We start from the raw sequence: 22462 nt of genomic DNA on the forward strand, positions 1-22462 counted from the left end.
CCTGCATAATGCCCTATTAAAAAGTAGGATATCAAAAGTTATTTGGTCATTTGCATTGGATTGATGTATTAGAAAATGTTACAGGAGAGAAAGCAGTAAAAAATTGCAAGGGATGGGGCTTCCCTGGTGGCGCAGTGGTTGAGAGTCCGCCTGCCGATGCAGGGGACACGGGTTCGTGCCCCGGTCCGGGAAGATCCCACATGCCGCAGAGCGGCTGGGCCCGTGAGCCATGGCCGCTGAGCCTGCGTGTCCGGAGCCTGTGCTCCGCAACGGGAGAGGCCACAGCAGTGAGAGGCCCACGTACTGCAAAAAAAAAAAAAAAAAAAAAAAAAAAAAAATTGCAAGGGAGAGAGGTAAGTGAAGCACATATGAACATGAAGTAAGGAAATAGGATATTAGAAATTGTCACAGCTGAGGTGCTATAATTTAGGAGGTGCTGATATTATGATTCTAATGAAATAGCACTTAGAATTATTTCTCAAACTTTATTCAAGTAGATTCTTGATCATTTTTACCAACCCACATTAGCATTTTTAATACTTGTCCTTAAATATTTTTTTCAACCATGACGAAAATATTTTTTGGATACCTACTTTATTGCAGGTACTATTCTCAGATTCTGAGATCCATCAGTGGAAAACAAAACTCTCTGTACTTTTAGTGCCTACATTGTATGGAAGAAGGCAGATGATATACAAGAAAGATAATAAGTAAGTAAATAGTAGAACAGATGATACTGTGATAAGAGTTATGGAAATATACAGAGGGTGAGGGAGGTTAAGAATGTACAGAAAGGTGGGCCAGTAATTTTAAATAAGGTAGTCAGAGTCAGCCTCATTAACACGTGATACTTGGGCAAAGACTTGAAAGGTAAAAGAGTAGGTCCTGCAGGTATCTAGGGTAAGAATAGTTCAGGTAAAGGGACGGGGAAGCTCAAAGGCCCTGAGATGCAAGCATGCCAGCTGTGGCTGAGAAACAATACAGAAACCATCATCCTGAATGGAATGAGTCATGAGGAGAAGAGCAGCTTAGCTCGAAGGAGTAAATGACCAGCAATTGTCTTGGTGAGTAGACCGTTGTAAAGGTCTTTTGGTTTTTGTTTCGATTTATTTATTTATTTTTACTCAGATATGTGGGAAGTCAAGGAGAGTTTTAGTAGAGAGCTGGCATGGTTTGTTTTCAATTTAATGCATTCAGTCTGCTACGTTTGAAAATGGACTATAGAAAGACAAGTGTAGATGCTGGGAGACTTCTTTGAAAAGTATTGCAATAACTCAGGCAAGAGGAGATGGTGGCCCTTGAATAGGTGTTTCCTCTGGCATGATCATTACTCATCTTGAATTTGCCCTTTAGACAAAACGTCAGCTAGTAGCTATTTTCCCTTTTCTGTCTCTTGGAAAAGTGTGGATGTTTTCTCTTCATTCCCATGCACGTTCCCACTTTGGCTGTGGTATGCACGTGTATTGACAAGTGAGGTATGGTATGCCTTGGACAGCCTAGAGCATTCTGACTTTACACCACCACTTTTGTTAAAGTCGTGCTTTTATCTTTAAGTTATAGGTTATTGTTGCCTCCCCTGTCTGGTCTAGATAAGTGCAGCTGGACATTCAGCATACAGAATTATTTCCTTGATTATCAAGATTTCTTCAAATCATCCACTCCATTCGGAGGATACAGGAGACCCAATTAAACCAAAACCAAAATTAAAATGCACGGCATCGCTTCGAAATCCCGCTTTATGCCTTAATTTAACTCTCAACCTGAATTATCTTTGCCCTTCCACATTTCTTTTCAGATAGTGACAACACAAGTTAGTGTCTTAAAAGACAATAGTCAACCTCACCAAACATTTCTATCTTCTTTTTTTAGATTTTTAAATATTTAAGATCCAACATTTATTCTTCAATACAAAACTACCTATTATACTACCTCCTCCCCAGGGCCAGATTCATCATCATTTCTGGAGAGAGGGCAAATAGAGATAGTGTTAATTACACATGGCACATAATTTAAAGGCCAAAGCTTCTTTAATTAGCATTTTTTATTAAAATGAAATTTGCATAACATTAACCATTTTAAAGTGAAAAATGCAGTGAACGTGATGCAATTTCTGTTCACATATTAATGAATACAAGAAGGCTGTAAATGCCTCTCTAGTAATATGGAAATCCCCATTGGAAATATAAATAGCACCGATGGGAAAGTTTAAAAGAAAATAAGAAAGAGACAAATCCTCATGTGAGGGAACTTAGTTATGTTCCAATAATACCTTTTAACAGTAATTCATTCCTGAGGAATTGCTGAAAACTGCAAAACAGTAATCATAAAAAGTAGTAAAACATATTTTGCATTACAACATGTTAATACCTCTGTCAATAGGACAGGTTACTTTTTTATATTCATTATCAGATCTTTTTTTGATTGATAGTATTTAAAAAGGAGAAAGCTTTCTTGTAACAGCAGATTCCCTACAATTTCGCATTTTACAAGATTCTCTTAGTCAGAGATATGGCAGACATATTCTCTCGGCTATTTGAGAAAAAAAGAGACGGAATTGGATGATTTTTTTATGATGCTTTTGGTCATAAACCTGTTGTTTTCTACCCTCCTTACTATCTTACATATTTCTCTCTGCTCCTCCACAGCGACACCCCCACCGTTATGTTGACAGCTTCTTCTCACAAATACTGTATGAAGGCACACTACAAAGTTGGTCGTAAATGACTGACACATGAATCCATACACAACTGTGAGATGAGTCTTGTTTGGTAACTGTTTTTCTGATTTGAAACCTGTTAAAATAAAATACAATAAGGTAATTGTATAGAACAAACATAAGGAATGTTGTCCACTGTCTCCACAATGCTGAAATAAGTTGGTAAGGATACTGGTGAAAAGAGTTTCTGAAGTGTACGTATCATTGAAAAAGGAAACTTGAATTTAGATTCTATTTGTTTCCAGTGGTAACAAAATAACCTTCATTACTAAGGCATAAAAATGACTCAAAAAATTTTAAGAAATACTACTAGTTGCATAAAATTAAAGAAAACTGACAAAAAAGAAAAACTATTTAACATTCTATAGACAGTTCTTTACTTCTCTTTTAACCTTTTACCTAGAAGTATATTTATCAAATGAAGCAACAGTTTAGCAAAAATATTATTGGGTATGTTTAGTGAGTAGACCAAGTTGAAGCGTTCTTGCTAAAAGTTATTTAGAACTAAGTGAAGAATCATTGATATCAAAGCCATTTAAAGGCAGTTCAAACAACCCTATATTTTTAATGCATCCTGAAGTTTGCTTTGTATTGCAATATAATGAGAGACGATTATGAGAATTACCATGGGTTAATAGAAGCACGCTCTGTTCTGTTTGCTCTTTAGTCTCCTAAAAGAGCAGTGTTAATTATTCAGTCAAGCTCAAAGGGCATCACTGAGCCTCAGTATAAAAGCTATGGTCTGGTACTTTTCATCCTGTACATCTATCTCTTCTTGGCCCTGGAGTTGGAGGATTGAGAGAATTCTTCTATTGAAATAACTAGACTAAGGACATGAAACAACTTTGATCCAGCCTTAGGGAGAATTCTGACCAGTGATCTTCTCCAAAAAATTTTCTTGACCTCTAAGAGATTTTGGAGTATGTACAGAGCCAGATTAAATTACTGTCACCAATGAGTAGTTACATATCAAAATGTTAATTTGGACCTACTCTTATGACTTTCATTTTTTAAAATTCATTTTTAAATTTTAAATTTCATTTAAAATTCATTTTTCCACTATTCATTTTTTAAAACAGAAAAGAAAACACAAGACAAAGGGCTATAGAAAAGTAGGAGATATATTTTGTCAAGATTCTTTGTTAATAAATTCACTGTGCTTTGGCTAGTGGAAGTGAAATAGTTAAGTGGTATTAAAATCAAAATGTGATAATACTCAGTTTGTACTATTCATACCCGATGGTGCTTGTCAGAAGCAAATGAAAAGCTTCTCTGTAAACTTCAAATTAATTCTACAAACATTTAAGAGATAATGTTAAGTGCATTATCAAAAAAAATCAGATATATCGATATGAATAAAAATTAGAAGAAAAAGATAATAGAAACAGATACAAATGAGTATATGACACTGGTATTATCAAGCACAAATGTTAAAACAACTATACAGTGTATTCTAGGAGTTAAAACACAATACTGAGAATGTTAGAAGAAAGCTAGGAATTATAAATAGCAACTGGGTAGATTTGAGAACTTGTAAAACTGAAAAATTCATCAAACAAAATTAAAAGCTTAACTGAGGCTTTCAATGGCAATTTAGCTACAGATGAGGAAAAATAAGTGCTGCAAGATAGGTGAGAAATAAATACATAGGTTACAGGAAAAAAAAGGATAAAAATATAGGAAAAAGCAAATGAGACATATAGGATATTGTGAATGGGTCTGTAATACATTTAACTGGAATTCCAGAAGAAGGCAATAAAGTCAGGAAGGAAGCAACATCTGAAGCATGTGGCTGAAAACTTTTCAAAGCTGAAAAAAGACATCAGATTTAAAACATATATTACCTTCAAATAGCTGACTTTTCAAAAACAACAATAAAAATAGAATACATTATAGTAATATCTCTGAATGCCTGAAAGAAAAAAGACTATAAATTTCTAATTTTATACTCAATATTTTTTAGAAAAGTTGAAATAAAGACAGTTTTAGACAAGCACAGAAAATCTGCCCTTAAAATTTCAACTCTAAAGGAAATATGAAAGAGTATTCTTCATATTTAAGAAAATGATTCAAAATGGAAGGTAGGAGAGGCAGAGAGGATTAAGAAGCAATGAAAACCATAAATATGTGGGAAAATCTAATAAACTGACTGCATAAATCTATATTGTTTTCTAGGGGTATACTTTTATTGAATCCAAGATGCCATCAACCATTGATGTACCATTTATTTAATTCTGTGAAATAAATGCATTCGAGATGGGCATTTAACAGAAAACCCTGCAGAAGCTGGAAAACAAAGGACTATTTCGGTGCAGGAGTAAATGAAAAATAAAACTGCCAAACAAAAAAGAGTAACAATGAAAAGTGCATTTCTCAATCTTGCCACCAGGGGGAAGGCGGGAGGAAAAAATTATACCCCCACAAGCTGCTACTCATACAATTTTTCTGTCTGAACCTATGATAACAGTACACACACACACACGCACACACAACCCCTAGTGGAGTGTTTAATTTAAGTAGCCTCAGGTCTGTGGTGTTCCTCTTTGACTGGCAGAAACAAATGCTATGCTTTGACAGAGCTCAATTTTAGTGCAGGATGACAATGATTATAAAAGACCAGCAGTGGTAAGACATATGCCAATTTTAGAGATACTAAAATGTGGGAAAATATGGGCCAGAGTTAAAATACACAAAAATAATAGCATGTGAATTGCGGAGGGAGTATACAGAGTAAAGAAATACTCTAATATTTTATATTGCCCAGGAAAAGCATGAAAAGGCCAATTAATATTAGACTTTGATGAGTGAAGACTGTATGTTGAAATCTCTAGCGTAACTGCTAAAATTAGTTAAAAAGTAAATTCTAAATTAACATAAGAAAAGGTGGAACAATAAAAAAATAAGTTCAAAAAAGAGGAAAGAAAGAAAAGAAAAAGTACATTGAATGAGCCTGAGCCTGCAAGATATAACAATTCTAAACTATATGTGTCTAATAATTTAGCTTCAACACATCAACAAAAATGTTTACAGAGTTGTGAGTAGAATTACAGTGGAAGATTTTATTATAATTCTCTCAGTATGGGAAGACGAAGCAAATAAAAACCAGAGAACTGAGGAATCCCTGGCGGTCCAGTGGTTAGGGCTCAGGATTTTCACTGCTGAGGGCCTGGGTTCAATCCCTGGTCAGGGAACTAAGATCCTGCAAGCTGTGCTGCATGGTGTGGCCAAAGAAACAAACAAACAAAACCAAAAACCAGAGAACTGCCATCACACTGAGTATGTTCTCTGACCACAATGGAACTAAACTAAAACCTAAAACAGAAGGATAACTGTAAACACACAGATAGTTCTAAATTAAGAAATACATTTCGAAGTAACTCATTGGCCAAAGAACAACTCACAATGAAAATCAGAAAGTATTTTGAACTGAATGAAAATGAAAATACACTAAAATTATAGCCTTAAATGTACATACTTGAGGAAAAAAAAGGATGAACTTCATGAGTCCACACAAGAAGTTAGAGAAAAAGTAGCAAATTTGGGGCTTCCCTGGTGGCACAGTGGTTGGGAGTCCGCCTGCTGATGCGGGGGACACGGGTTCGTGCCCCGGTCCGGGAGGATCCCATATGCTGTGGAGCTGCTGGGCCTGTGGGCCATGGCTGCTGAGCCTGCGCTTCCGGAGCCTGTGCTCCGCAACGGGAGAGGCCGCAGGGGTGGGAGGCCCGCGTACCGCAAAAAAAAAAAAAAAAAAAAAAAGTAGCAAATTCAACACAAAGAAATTGAATGGAAGGAAATGATAAAGGTGAAAACCAAAATTAATGGGAAAAAAAGAGAGAGAAAAAGACACAGAGGGAGAAAGAATCAACACAGCCACAAGTTCTTTCTTTGAAAACTACACCCAATGAGACTGATTAAAAAACTAAAAAAGAAAAGAAAGAAGAAAGCACACACACACACCAATAATAGAAATGGAAAAGGGGAAGATAATTTCATATTCTGCAGATATTAAAGAGAAAATGAACGACAACTGCAGTGAGGAAGACTTCAACACTTTGTGAGAGTTAATTTCATGTGTCAACTTTACTAGCCACAGCCAGATCAAACATTATTTTCAAGTGTGTCATTTGAATCAGTGAACTAGACTCAGCAAACTAGACTTCACTCCCCAACGTGGGCGGGCATCACCCAATCCATTGAAGGCCTAAATAGAACAAAAAGGCAGAAGCAGAAATTTGTTCCTTTCTTCTTGCCTGACTGTGTGAGTGGCGACATCTCATCTCATCTCACCCTCTCCTGCTCTGGCACTGGGTTTTACACCATTGGCTCCCCTGGTTTTAAGCCCTTCATACTTGGACTGAAGCTCATACACTACATGATTTCCTGGGTATCCAACTTGCAGACGGCAGATTGTCGGATTTCTCAGTCTTTATAATCATGTGTGAGCTTATTCCTCATAATAAGTCTCCGTATGTAAATTCTTCTTCATTGTGTGTATATTAGTGCGTACACATACAATGAGGAAAAATTTATAATCGTGCAAATGTTCATATGTCTAAAAGAGCTTTATAAAATGTGAAATGTGGGCTTCCCTGGTGGTGCAGTGGTTGAGAGTCTGCCTGCCGATGCAGGGGACACGGGTTTGTGCCCCGGTCCGGGAAGACCCCACATGCCACGGAGCGGCTGGGCCCGTGAGCCATGGCCGCTGAGCCTGCGCGTCCGGAGCCTGTGCTCCGCAACGGAAGAGGCCACAACAGTGAGAGGCCCGCGTACCGCAAAAAAAAAAAAAAAAAAAGTGAAATGTGGTTGCTTTTAAAATTAATAATAATAGCATGTATCACACATTTACTATGTGCAAGATGCTGTGCTAAGTGATTTTACTTTTATCTCAAAATCCTAAGAGGTATGTACTATTTTATTCTCATTTACAGGTGCAGAAAGAGGGGTGCTGTTAGATTAAGGAACTCATCCAGTTTCACACAATGAGTGGGCCAATCATTGACTCAAGCTGAGAACTGACTTCAAAGCATTGCTCTTAAGCACAGTTTTACACTGAGTCACAGTGATTGCACCTTCCTGGGCAGCCTCACATGCCCTCCTAGTAAGAAAGCTGAGGGAGCACTTGTGTTGACAGCTCGAGATGGCCATTCAGCTCTTTGCGACTCTTCAATCTTCCTCTACCCTCTTGTTTTCTTTTTTCCTCCTGGCTCACTCTTTCTCTCTCCCCATCACTATGTATCTTTTTCTCTCTCTTTTTTATTATGGCCAACAGATCAGATTCTTAACTGCCTGACATGCTCTCACCTCTCTGAGGAAGAGTATGAAGCTTTGTCTCTCCAGATACTTACAAGTTAGACAACAACATTGAACCATCGTCCCAGAGCCATGGTTCTTCAGTCTGACGGCGAGAAAGCCCTATCCAAAATGAATGGTCAGGTTGGGAAGACACTTGCCTAGATATAAATTCCTGTAAGGAAACATAAATACAAATACAAGTCAAGGAGAGAGAGAGTGTGATAGACAGATGATAGAGATAAAAAGAAGATACAGAAACAGACTCTTGGAGATTTTGAGAAACAGAGATTGAGTCACCTTGGTGGAGGATGTACACATATACTGGCGTCAACTTAGACAGAAGTGCCAATTCTTGAATGCCATTGAGTGTCTCAAAAGTCGTATCTCATTTCTTCAGAGTCGTATTGTTTAATTTTCCAATAAAGAATGCATCCTTAATGTCAACATTGCACTGCTTGCATTCAACCTACCTGACAAAATCCAAGGGCGACAGAATATCCTAGGCAATGTCCATGGATGACAGGCCACTATCTTCTCCACAATTTTAACAGAAAATATAAATTTACATGACCTTTGTCAAGAAATGCTTCTCAGAGTGAGATGACAATTTTAAAGTCGTTTAGTCCCACTGCATGAGTTATGCATAAGTAATCTGGAGGTTAAAGATCATATGTGAATCGTTGACAAACATAGCACAACATAGCGGCAATTACGGGAAGGTCTAAAAGTCAGACAGACTTCCAGTCCTATGCTCTTTTTTTAATCATACATCTACTTCCATTCATTTTTATGTGAACTATAACTGTTGGGTAAGACAGAATAGAAAAAAAATTGAGAGTAGTGAAAGTAGGTATAGAAGTTATAGATTGTTTAGATTTGTAGTATAGAATGTTTCCTGACTATTAACCCCTTCTCATGGCTCATCTGAGTTCTATCCTTCATTCAAGATGCATCGTAAGTTGCAGTTTCTGTAAAGTGTTTATGTCAGTGGGGATCTCCCTGAATTTCTATGGCACTTGTGGCCGGTACGAGATATTTTACTTTAAATACCTGAGTTGTTTCTATTTTCTTACAAATTATTTGAGCACTGCTAAAACAAGCCTACTTTTTAAACCTCTTTGCCTTTCCTAGTATAATTGCAAGGAGTAAATGATTTATAAATATATATTATCATAGCTGCTGTTTCTCTTGATAATTATGATAACAAGGGGAAGATTTTTCTATTTCACTCCACCACACTTACAACCTGAAATCCAAGCCCACAGAAATGAGTAGTGGCCTGACTATTATAGTCAACGTGCAGTTGTGCTTAAAGGGTTTATTTCAAAGTAAACTGTGTTCATATTTTAATTAATTAATTACAGAGAGAAGCATATATTATGCACTTTACTCACTTAATATATGCTATTATTATAATCATGGAGGATATATAAAATGATTTTCTTTTAGGGAAAAATCATCATTACCTGGAACCTACCTCTATTTTTCTGTTCAATATAGACCACAGATAATTATAACTGAAATCTACACTTACCAACTCGTTTAAGCTGTCTATCTTCAGGAGATTAGAGCCCAGTTGCAAGCACCGTCTTTTACTTGTATCCCAGGAATCTAATGATGTGCTAAATAGATAACAGCTATTCTGATGTGTGATCCAGTTAGGGGGACAAGAGCTAGAAAGAACTCCTGGAAATAAAAGATAAATACAATGAGATTCATACTATACCAATTCCCTCTTTCAGTGCAAGTACCATTCATCCTAAGGACACTTGATAAATAAACAATGAATTACCATTAATAGATTTCATTTTCAATTCAAACTATATGGATACAACCTTACAGAAGAGGCTACATTAAAACCCCTTATTCATTTACAATTAAAAAATGAGTTGAGTGGCTATAAACAGTGTTTTAGACAGTGAACCCTCCTTTCCTTCTTGACTTGTCTTCTATTCCTTCAAAGTCAGACCAGAACTCCTTTTCTCCATGATAACTAATAAATGAATTCAAAATCAATCACTGAGATATACAGTAATTTCATGTTAACTTATTTTACAAGTGTGAGATCCATTTCAGAATGCAATTTTCCAAATAAGAAAAGTATAAGAGCAATCGTTCACATTATAGAGTAATGTGATACAAATAGTGAGGAGGTATGTGTCCAGAGATGGAAAATTGAAGACAAAATGTTGTCATAGTCAATAATTATGCAATTAGAAATTGAAGTTTTGTGTATATAAAATTGTAATTAAATAAATGAACTTGCAGGATTAAAGAAAAACAAATTTAACCAGAGTTTTCAGAAACATATCTATTAGGTTTATTTCTTTTGTAAACGTTTAATTCTTAGCAAGACTTTCCCTTCTTTCCTTTTTCTGTCCGTTTTTCTTTTCTGATGTCCTATTTCCTATTTTAACTATATCATTTTAAAATGTCAATTCCCTAAGGGATGAGAACACTTTTTGTTCCTTCACATCAAATTATACAATCTCCTATAAGCCTAAATACATATCCTGTGATAAATTAGTTACTGATTTAAAAAAAATCCAACTAAGTTGGAGATTCAGCTAAGTTCATAAGGTATTTATGATATCACTTTATATATGACAGGGGACGTATTTTACTGAGACAATACTGCTGTGGGCTTTCCTTGGATGCACAATCACCGCACATAAAAGTACTTTCTTCACCCGTTGCTCCAAACCTTAGCACCAATAATTAACCCTTCTGAATTAAGGACTTTATTAATCTTTTAATTCTGCCTTGCCTGTGGTCGTGAGAGTCTTGGTAGGAGCCACATTGTCTTCTAAAGATGGTTGACTGTGGTTCTCTTTATTTCTTGATTGAAAGCTGTTATCCTTCAACAGGTTGTTCCCTGAACTGGGTCTCCAGATAGCTTCATATACCAACAACAATAGTAATTACAGAAGAAAAAGTCATTTTGCTATGTTTGGGAATTAAAATCCCCAAAACCATATTTTTGTTGAAATGTAAAGGGATACATACTTGACTAGTGATAGATAATACATTGCTGATGGAGAGGTAAAGTTAGATGATAGATAGATAGATAGATAGATAGATAGATAGAATAGATGATAGATGAAATATACAGAAAAAAGAAATAACTTCCATGAAGAAGGTTTAATACAAAAGAGAAAAATGAAGCAAATGGAATACAGTCAATTGATACCATGAATGATTTGAAAAAGTAATAAATCTTCTATCTTTCTTCTATTATTTAAAAATGAGAGTTCCTTGAGAACCTGCCTGGTGCCTATAACATAGAATGTACTCAATAAACACTTGTCTATTTAAAAAATCTTTCATATAGCCTCTTTGAAGGTACAATAATACTTTATTCAATTTTGAATGCATGAGCAATAAAATCTATGGAAATTTATTCATCTGTCACAAAATAACTAGTTAGTATTTGATAAGTGCCTCAGGTATTTCCTGATATTATCCAAAGGAGTTTAGAGTAAAGATCAGGTATAAAATAATTTCCTTAAATCATGAGACATAAAAATTAGCTTATAGTCTCTTTAGAGGATTTATTTCGTTAGGAAGATAAGCACCAATTGTACTTCCTTTTTACCTCCTCTGGTTTGCTTTCATTAATTTATCCTAGGAATTCCATAGCTTTGAAACCAGCTATTCAAGGAGAGCATGCAGTTAAGAGTATGAGTTTTTAGGACAGATCACCCAACTTTCTAATCATGATCCTACCAATAACTAGTTTATGACCCTAGAAATAAAATGAGAACTAATAGCGCCAATTCAATAGGGTCAATATACAGATTCAATTAGATTATGTTACGCTCTTAAAAGAGTGCCTGGAACAGTATAAATGCTTATTAAATGTCTGTTGTTAATCTCTCCCACCAATACTCACCCATGGTACACAGGACCACAGTTATCACCAGCATTACCAAGCATAAAATTCCCAAAGTCACAGCAATGGGACGCCAACGAGGGGATGCAGCACAAAATCCTGAGGTGCCATAGGGAGCAGAAATTGAATAAAAAAATTGGATGATGGATCGCAGAGCACTTTATTTCTACAGTTCATCAAAATCTGATATCCAGATAAGCTAGTCATCTAGGATTAGTCTGAATTTTTCTCCACCTTTAGCATACCTCTTCAGGTTCTGAAACTTGATATCTATGCACTCCTAATTTCAGCTCCACATTGATGTCTATAGTTCTTTTTTTTTTTTTTTTTTTTTTGATGTCTATAGTTCTTGACACTACCAGGATTCAAGAAATCCTACCTATTCTTAGAAGAGATAGCTTAATGTAGCAGAAATAATGCTGGTTACTAAGGGTAATCTTTCCCTTTCACTTACTTCTTGCACGTCCTTGGGCAAATTATTTCCTCTGTTTTTCCATTTCTCTTTGTGAAAAATTAGGTTAATAATACCTCAAAGGATTATTGTGGGCATTAAGTTAACATATGTAAAAGTACCTAGTTTAGGGACTACTAACACATTATAGGTAACACAATTTGTCCACGCACATCTATAAACACACACATGTCTCCCTATCTCTTGCATCATCTAGTTTTTCCACTCTTCCCCATCAGGTTGCCCAAGAAAAGAATTGCATAAGTGACAAGAGGAAAATGATTGTGCAATGGGAATGAACAGAAGCAGAAGAGAGTAAATTCTGCCGTCAAAACCTGTGAATAATCTCTTGATAACAGGAAACTCGCTTTATATTAATATCACCACTTAAAAACTGAGAATAAGCAATAAAAGCATTTCAGAGAATTGTCAAATAGGGGAACCATAGAGGAGATTAAATTGCTCATTCAGTGAAGAGAGAAATCTTTTAATGCCCTTCCCCAGATTTCACCTCTTTTACGTTATGTCTAAGACTCATGTCCTGATAATGGGATCTTTTTGGCTAATACATATATATTTCTTCACGGGCATAAAAAGAACTCCCTTTTATTTAAAAAAAAAAAAATTCCAAATCAATCTCATTACCACACACACACACACACACACACACACACACACAAACAGGCTCAGGATTCTAAACCCTATGACTTCTGACTTCCCTTTGGCCTTTTCCATAAAATCACAAGTTGTTTTTTCCATCTTTTCATTCTTATCTCCAATATCCTGATGTTGTTCATTTACACTTCTGTGTTTCTTTGACCTCCATTCTGCAATTTACTCTTCTGTCAAATAAACAAGTCACTCCTATTGAAATTCTTTCAGCTTTGCATTTCATCACACTTATTACCAACTTCTTATTTTTGAAGTGTCTGTCCCTATAGAACAGAGAAATTGTGAGTATTTTCTATCATCATAATAATTAACTTAAACATAGTTGACCCTTGAACGACACAGGGATTAGGGGCACCGCCCCTCCCCAAAGTCAAAAATCTCCATATAACTTAGAGTTGGCCCTCTGTATCTCAGTTCTTCCATATCCACAGTTTGGAATCCATGGATTCAACCAACAGCAGATCGTGTAGTACTGTAGTGTTTACTTTTGAAAAACAACCATGTATAAGTGGACCTGTGCCGTTCAAACCCGTGTTGTTCAAGGGTCAGCTGTACTGATGATTAGTCCCTGAATGGTTACCAAAAGTCTTAGTGCCCGTTCAAATTATCTTCAGTGACTTCTGAAAACCTTTTACAATATATTAATAAAAGCCCGACAAATCGCAAGTCTCTCCAATTTTTTCCACTTCCAGTTTTAGTTGATGAGAATGTAAATGTTGAAGTCAGAAAGAAAAATATATACCTTTCTCTGAGACCACAGGTTTCCTGATGATATTGCAAGAGCTGAAGTCTAATTGAGTATATCCGTCTTCATCCAAATTTTCTATGGAATGGTGTTCCATTGTTCTATTGAGTTCCTGAGTTGCCTCAGCATACGAGAGCTCTTTCTTCTCTTCTCCGAAGACAACTGCCTGTGGGCAAAAGAGGACCTATGAGTCAAGTCAAGTGGGGGAGGTATTTACTAGGCTTTAACAAGTTGAGCTTAAGCAGTCCAACCAGATACCCAAAAGCAGGAAATGAAATATGTGCAATGGTAATTTCCCATTGGTACCTTTAGATCCTGTTTCTGAGACTGATGAATCTTAAGAAAATTATAAGGTAGCACAATAGATAGATCTTTGTTTCAGGTCAAACATAAGAAAAATGAAACCATTAATGTCTTATGCCGCTTTCATTATTCTCACAACCGAACTGGACATCGTTAATTGACTTGGCCTATGTAAACTTAAAACAATTTTGGTCCCTTGAGTTCACCAATACTTTGTTACAACTGTTCATTCATTCATGTACTGCTCTTTCAGTAAACATGTATCAAATGCCCATCTTTTCGATTGACAGGAGGTGGGGATAAAAGGATAAATGATACCTGTGAAGAAGCTTATGGAGTAAAGGAGGAAACCCACAGATAGGTTCATGAAGGACACCATAAGGAGGTACATTGTTGTAACAACAGAGAGAGGAAACAAATCTCTTTGGGGCTTGTCAGAGATTTATAATACAAAGTAGAAAATTATTTATTCAACGATGACTATGAGCTAAGTACTACCTATGGCATGTGTTTTCTTATACAATCTCAGTTTTCCAAGAAGTCTATGAGATAGGCACTATTAGTCCTATTTTCTTTCTTAAGTATAGTTGATTTACAATGTTGTGTTAGTTTCTGGTGTACAGCGAAGTGATTCAGATATATATTTTTCATATTCTTTTCTTTATGGTTTATTACAAGATATTGAATACAGTTCCCTGTGCTAGACTGTAGGACCCTGTTGTTTAGTCCTATTTTCAAATGACAAAACTGAGACAGAAATTTTACTCCCTTGCTCAGTTTTAAGAAACAAATAAAAATAATGAAGCAAGGAATCAAACTGAAGTCCACTCTTACTGCAAAACTCATGATCTTTTCTGTTATGCTACCCTGCCCCCTTCACCATTCTGTATACTTATATTGCAAGTAACAGCTTATGGAGAATTCTGGAACTGAAATACTATGTTAAATGCTTAATGTTTCCTCTTTGCCAATTTCCACAGTAATACCCAAGTTAATGAGATATGGAAAAACATTTATCGTTGCTAGAAACTAGAGAGGTACCCATCTGTTCACAAGACTTCAAAGCAAGCAGAATGGAAGAGACTACTGGCTGTTGTCAAAGATAAAACCAGACACTCATTAAATGTAAATTGATAGTCTCTATGGAGAACAGTATGGAGGTTCCTTAAAAAACTGAAAAGAGAACTACCATATCACCCAGCAATGCCACTATTGGGCATATACCCTGAGAAAAACATGATTCAAAAAGAGTCATGTACCACAATGTTCACTGCAGCACTATTTACAATGGCCAGGACATGGAAGCAACCTAAATGTCCATTGACAGATGAATGGATAAAGAAGATGTGGCACATATACAATGGAATATTACTCAGCCATAAAAAGAAATGAAATTGAGTTATTTGTAGTGAGGTGGATGGACCTAGAGTCTGTCCTACAGAGTGAAATAAGTCAGAAAGAGAAAAAAAAAATACTGTATGCTAACACATATATATGGAATCTAAGAAAAAAAAATGGTCATGAAGAACCTAGGGGCAGGACAGGAATAAAGACGCAGATGTAGAGAATGGACTTGAGGACATGGGGAGGGGGAAGGGTAAGCTGGGACGAAGTGAGAGAGTGGCATGGACATATATACAGTACCAAATGTAAAATAGCTAGCTAGTGGGAAGCAGCTGCATAGCACAGGGAGATCAGCTCGGTGCATTGTGACCACCTAAAGGGGTGGGATAGGGAGGGTGGGAGGGAGATGCAAGAGGGAGGGGATATGGGGATATATGTATATGTATAGCTGATTCACTTTGTTATACAGTAGCAACTAACACAGCATTGTAAAGCAACTATACTCCAATAAAGATGTTAAAAAAAAAAAGTTGGTGAGGACAGATTTCCTTCAGTAATACGATTATAACAGAGAGGAGGGCCCAGCGTAAACTGAACTCAACTTCCCCAAAACAAAAGACTAGCGACTTTTTAAAGGCTGGGCTGTGCTAAGGGAAAGGCACTGAGTGGTATTAGGAGGGTTAATCCATGTGACTAGACCATGCGGATTTGTTCATTGGTGCTTCTCCGGAAGAAAAACAGCTTCTTCATCCTTTGGACAGGAGACAGTGTTGCGTATTGCAGCAAGGTTGTGCCCCACTGAAGCTAGGGCCCTACCCTCCCATGGGGACTGGGAGAGGGCAGGTTATCTCCCTAACTAATTCCCTGTTTGCTTTCAGAGATGGCTCTCAGAACCCTGAGGAAAGTTTTAGGTGGTAGCTTTACACCTCAAAGGGCAGAGAGAGGATTTTATTTTTTTTAATTTAATTTTACTTTTTTGTGTATGTGTGTGTTTTTTTTAACATCTTTATTGGAGTATAATTGCTTTACAATGTTGTGTTACTTTCTGCTTTATAACAAAGTGAATTAGCTATACATATACATATATCCCCATATCCCCTCCCTCTTGTGTCTCCCTCCTTCCCACCCTCCCTATCCCACCCCTCTGGGTGGTCCCAAAGCACTGAGCTGATCTCCCCGTACGATGCAGCTGCTTCCCACTAGCTATCGGTTTTACATTTGGTAGTGTATATATGTCCATGCCACTCTCTCACGAACAAACAGTAAATTCTCCTGGCAGCAATGAACTTTCTCAGGCAGGCATTTTAAAGGGATCTGGGATCATTCCAGGACACAGCCTTAAACTACTAGAAGCCATGTTAGAGTTTGTCAAATGTCTTAGTGCAAAGGTTTGGATGGAGTTGTTCTGTTCCAAGAGTTCTACAGTTCTCATTAATACATATCGACATGGAAGAGAGGTCAATGAAAAAAAATAAAATTCACTGTCTTACCTAGCCTGCCACAAAAGTTTTACTAACTTTTCACAGACACAAAATAGTGGTGTGGATCTAATCTCGACCTCCATCAGACATTCAGTTCGCTAATGCAGCCCTTGGGAAAGCAGGAGAGCTGGAAAGAAAGGGATTTTTTTCTCAGAGTGAATAAATTGGCTTAAGGAAGAAAGGTCAGTCAACTAAGTAGAACTAGAGAACAGGAATGAGGGCAGCACCTTCTAGGCAGTAATAAAAAGCTTTTTACTATTGATTCAGACCCCCCACGCACAATGGGAGAATCTTTATGTAATAACTTTTATTTTCTTTGACTGCAGTCCTCTGTTTAATCACAATCCTACAAAAACAACTGACTCTCTAAGTTGTCAAAGAAAATTCTCAGTGAATGTAGACTTTAGCCTTCTCTTTTGTCCAGGACTAAAACAATTAAACAGTGATTACACAAATCAATGACAAACTAGGAAAAATAATCCCTCAGCATTTTAAAAGGCAGGAGGGGGAATTCCCTGGTGGTCCAGTGGTTAGGACTCAACAACACTTTCACTGCAGGAGCTGGGTTCGATCCCTGGTCAGAGAACTAAGATCCAGCTAGCAAGACTTGAGGTGCAGCAAAGTAAAAAAAAAAAAAAAAAAAAAAGATGGCAGGAGGGAGTGGGGAAAGACAGTTTGCATATTCTGAGAAAAATACCTCTGGTTAAACTGTAATGTAAGAAACAGGTGAAAAACAAACCAATCTAACCAACCAAACAACAAACAAAACCCAGCAAATAACAAGTAACTAATTCACATTCTCAGCGAGATTTAATGAAAATTGCATTTATACAGCAAGTTTTTTCTTCAAAGAAAAACGAGAAATCTGAGAAAAGTTCTTAGAAGTGAAAACATGTTTTATAAACTAAAAATACAATAAATTGAATCAAGAGTTAGATTGAATATTGCACCAATAAAACTACTTAAAGAACTGCATTCAGTACCGCTGAATTAGCCTGGTCATGCTCTCATTTCTACATATGTTAAACTGTTGTTAACAGTAGTAATCTAGTTAATCTATCCCTCCCCACTACCCTTCCCTGTTAGTAACCATAAGTTCATTCTCTGTTTCTGTTTTGTAAATAAGTTCATTTACACCATTTTTTTTAGATTCCACATATAAGCGATGTCATATGATATTTGTCTTTTTCTGTCTGACTTATTTCACTTAGTATGATAATTTCCAGGTCCATCCATGTTGCTGCAAATGGCATTATTTCATTTTTTTAGTGGCTGAATAATATTCCATTATATATATATATATATATATATATATATATATACCACATCTTCTTTATCCATTCATCTGTTGATGGACATTTATATTGTTTCCATGTCTTGGCTATTGTAAAGAGTGCTGCAATGAACATTGGGGTACATGTATCCTTTCGAAACATGTTTTTCTCTGAATAAATGCCCAGGAGTGGGATTTCTGGATCATATAATAGCTCTATTTTTAGTTTTTTTAAGGAACCTCCATCCAGTTCTCTATTGTGTCTGAACCAATTTACATTCCCACCAACAGTGCAAGAGGGTTCCCTTTTCTCCACACCCTCTGCAGCATTTATTGTTTGTAGATCTTTTGATGATGGCCATTCTGACTGCTGTGAGGTGATATCTCGTAGTTTTGATTTGCATTTCTCTAATAATTAGTGACGTTGAGCATTTTTCATGTGCCTCTTGGCCTTCTGTATGTCTTCTTTGGAGAAATATTTAGGTCTTCTGCCCCTTTTTTTGATTGGGTTGTTTGTTTTTTGTGTATTGAGCTGCAAGAGCTGTTTGTAATAATTTTGGGAATTAATCCCTTGTTGGTTGCATCATTTGCAAATATTTCCTGTGGGGTGTCTTTTCATTTTGTTTGTGGTTTCCTTTGCAGTGCAGAAGCTTTTCAGTTTAATCAGGTCCCATTTGTTTATTTTTGTTATTTCCATTACTCTGGGAGATGGATAGAAAAAGATATTGCTGCGCTTTATGTCAAAGTGTGTTCTGCCTATGTTTTCCTCTAAGTTTTATATAGCAAAATGATTTGGATACATAGATATATGTATATACGTGTGTGTGTCTATATTCGTTTTCTTTTTATTCTTTTCCATTATAGTTTATTACAAGATATTGAATATAGTTCCTGTGCTATATAGTAAATCCTTGCTGTTTATCTATTGTTTATCTATTTTATATATGGTAGTGTGCATCTGTTAATCTCATACTACCAATTTGTCCCTCCCAACCCCTTCCCCTTTGGTAACCATAAGTTTTTCTACTCACAGACATTTTCTATGTCTGTGAGTCTATTTCTGTTTTGTAAATAAGTTAATTTGTACTATTTTTTAGATTCCACATATAAGTTATATCATATAATATCCTTTTTGATCACACAAACACACCAAGTTGTTCCTGTCTCAGGAATTTTGTGCTTATACTTTGGCTAATACGCTTTGCCTTGAGAACTTCGCGTGGTGGGGTTTTTCTTGATAATTAGTTCTTAGTTCAAATATCACTCTTTCTGGTAGGCCTTCCCTGATCATTCAGTCTGACGTAGAATATGGCCACAGCACCTCTCCATCACACTGAATCACACCAGACAGCTTTTCTTTTTTTCTTTGAAGTACTTCACGCTATTGGAATACATCTCATCTGTTTGTAGTTAGACTCGCCGTGTCTCCATGTTTGTAAGCCCCAGGAGTTAGGAACCTTGCTTGTTCATTCCTTGCTCATTCACACATATATCCCAAGAACCTAGACTAGTTTCTGATTCATTGCAGGTTATCAGTAAATATAGGTATAAAAGATTAGGAGAAGTAAGCAAACATACTTTAAAAATAATAATACACGTACAAAATATATATAAGTGCCTACCTATATTATAGCCTAAAATTACCTAATGCTATTGTCTGGTTCAGCTTATAAACTCCAAAAGGACAAGTATTCTGTCTCTATAGGTATTCTATGCCCAATGTCTAGACCAGTGTCTTAACGGTCCTGTCTATTGGGGAAATAGGCAAGAACACTAACAATTATACTTCTTATGAACTAAGAGCTAAACTGTTGGTAATTCCAATTTCTAGTCCCAAATCACACCCAAGTTGTCTTTAAATTGACTGTGGAGAGCAGGGGAAAACAAAGAATGGTGGGTGTTATTTTCAAGTGGGAGGTGTTTCTCATATGTATGTTTGTTTGTTTTAGGTTACCTGTGGCATTGTCCCTGTATTGGCCAGTCATGTTTTGGTCAAATACATTGACTATATTTTCTTTTTTTCCTGTACCTTTAAACTCTGTATCATCTTTAATAGGAAGAAAAATATAGCAAAATGTGGTGCAGCACAAGCCAAACAGGAAAGTGTCTAGACTGTCCCAGTATCAATACAACCAGAGCATCCCTGATTTTACTTGTTTTATATCTGGGAATTTAGTACATAATTTTATTGAACCCATAAAATATTTGGAAGCTATTCACCTGGTATATTCTATTCATTTATTTTTAAAAGTGGAAACAACCTGAGATAAGGCAATTGAATTGCAGAGGGGGAAAAAATCTCCAAGTTATTGGCAGAATTTCTAAATTCGAAGTCCACATTCTAGCTAATGAATGAACCATGTCCCTCCTGATTCTGTCACTGGATTAACTGAGTGACTTTAGATGTATTGTTTCATTTTCTCTGCTTGTTTCCTCACCAGCAAAACGATGATGGGTCTTTAAGCCCAGCTAGTATCCTTGGATGGTAAATAAGAAAGATATAGGGTAACTAAAAAAAGAAAACAGAGTTCCTGTGGGGTGTGATCTGAGCTGAGTCAATACGAATTCATTAAAAAGATTTAGCAAAATCAGGCAGAAGTGAATGAGGTGATGGCGCCATCTGCTGCTTTATATTATGAATTTCAAGGCAAATTAGAGGAAGTTATTCTGTTTTATCCACTTGTGAGTAAAACGGAAGCATTTCTGCAGGGTGGACCTGACTCATAATAAAAACGTGACTTTCACTCTGCTTAAAGGCATCTGTATTACTTTATTCCTAAGAAATTGTAGTTGTTGGGAGTTATTCTATTGTGAGCAGCCGTTGGATTCCTTCAATAATAACCACATATGTTTACTATACTTTTAATTTTCAGTGTGTCATAAGTTCCTGGAGAGCAGGAAATTTGTCTTGCTCACTACAAATTCCCAGCATCTAGAGTAGCGCTTCACATATTAAATGAATGAATAAAATTGTACATATGTAGCTATTTTTAATTTGCTTGTTTTCTTCCTACACACGAGACTGTAAGGACCCTAAGGATAGGCTCTCTGTATGTTAATTACTGCCTACTCTGTTAGGACTAAAGAAAGAAAGCATCTGAGTGAGAGTTGTTAAATAAGTGAATGTGTAACCCCAGAAAAGTGAGAAAAATTTCTAATCCACATCTCTGTCACAGCAAATTAGAATAACTCGGAGAAAGTAAAATAGCCCGATACTGTTATTTTGATGTTTAGGTTACTGAGGTATATAAGCAGGTGTTTGAAAATTATATATTAGGCATCCTACTTCATTTCCAATATACAACCCACATGCTTAATAAGATGGGCATAATATTGAGAAAAAGTTGTCTATTTATACTTTTTTTAATGTTTGGGGTCTGTTGTAAATAAGTAAAAGACTTAGTGCTGTAGAAGCATATCCCCGAAAAGAGCTTAGCAAACACATATATGTTTATGAATATATTCAGGTTCCTGCTATCTGTCTTATAGGAGGCTTTACTAAGCTTAAATTATGTATATTCTCTAAGAGTAGAATTATAAATCATCTGTCAGCTGCGCTCTTAATGGGGTAAAGAATTAGGGAAGAGCTGAGGCATGTGGCTCTTCACTGGAGTATAATGTGGACCACTAAGTTTAATGGGTTCTACAAACGGCCAATTTAATAATTTTCAAAGCCACTGAGATTTCCTTATGGTTCAGGTACAAGTCAAATACCTAATCCTCCTACTTAAAATTCTATGTTTTCGCAACTGTGCAAATGCTCAGGACCATGTACTTCTCTCTCATTTTTAAAATTTGCTCCCAGGAAACGAGTAGTTCATTAACTTTCTGGTTCATGGCATCCTTCATGGGTTAATACCTTGCACATCACTGGGATGAGGATGACTGATCATGGAGGGGATTTTGGAAGTAAATATAGGTGCAAAGAAGGTACACTTGGAGACATTAAGGTATAAAGATCAGATATTTTAAATTTGCTCATTTTACTTGCTAAGATTTAAAAACTTGAACAATAGATGCAGGAAAGCATACCTATTCTGTTCATCTTTCCAAACCAGAACAGCCTAACTCTGTGAAATACTCTAAGATAATTCGGTATTTTAAATAATATTCACTTATATACCATCTATTCTATAATAGAATACCATCTATGCTCATTGACCCAAATGCCCTGCAAGCCCTAATAAACTCAGAAAATCTCCACAAAGAAGAAACTGAAGAAATGCTGGACAATACTCTTTATGGTTCACAAAACAAGAGGCAAGTCAGGAGGTATTCCACAGGACATTATTT

General features: G+C 36.3%; 1 protein-coding gene across 1 annotated transcript; it reads right to left on the reverse strand.

The window, feature by feature from the left end:
* Positions 1-2659: 2659 nt before the first annotated feature.
* On the reverse strand, positions 2660-13865 carry CLEC7A (C-type lectin domain containing 7A; the record flags this gene model as incomplete). The annotated part of the gene is made up of 5 exons (XM_082666519.1): positions 2660-2792; positions 8062-8180; positions 9543-9694; positions 11901-11999; positions 13766-13865. The coding sequence occupies 5 exons, from the start codon at positions 13863-13865 to the stop codon at positions 2660-2662; spliced, it is 603 nt and encodes a 200-aa protein (XP_082522645.1).
* Between the last annotated feature and the right edge of the window lie 8597 nt (positions 13866-22462).

The sequence above is a fragment of the Grampus griseus genome, assembly GCF_964374135.1.
Source record: "Grampus griseus genome assembly, chromosome: 11".
NCBI classification, from domain to species: domain Eukaryota; kingdom Metazoa; phylum Chordata; class Mammalia; order Artiodactyla; family Delphinidae; genus Grampus; species Grampus griseus.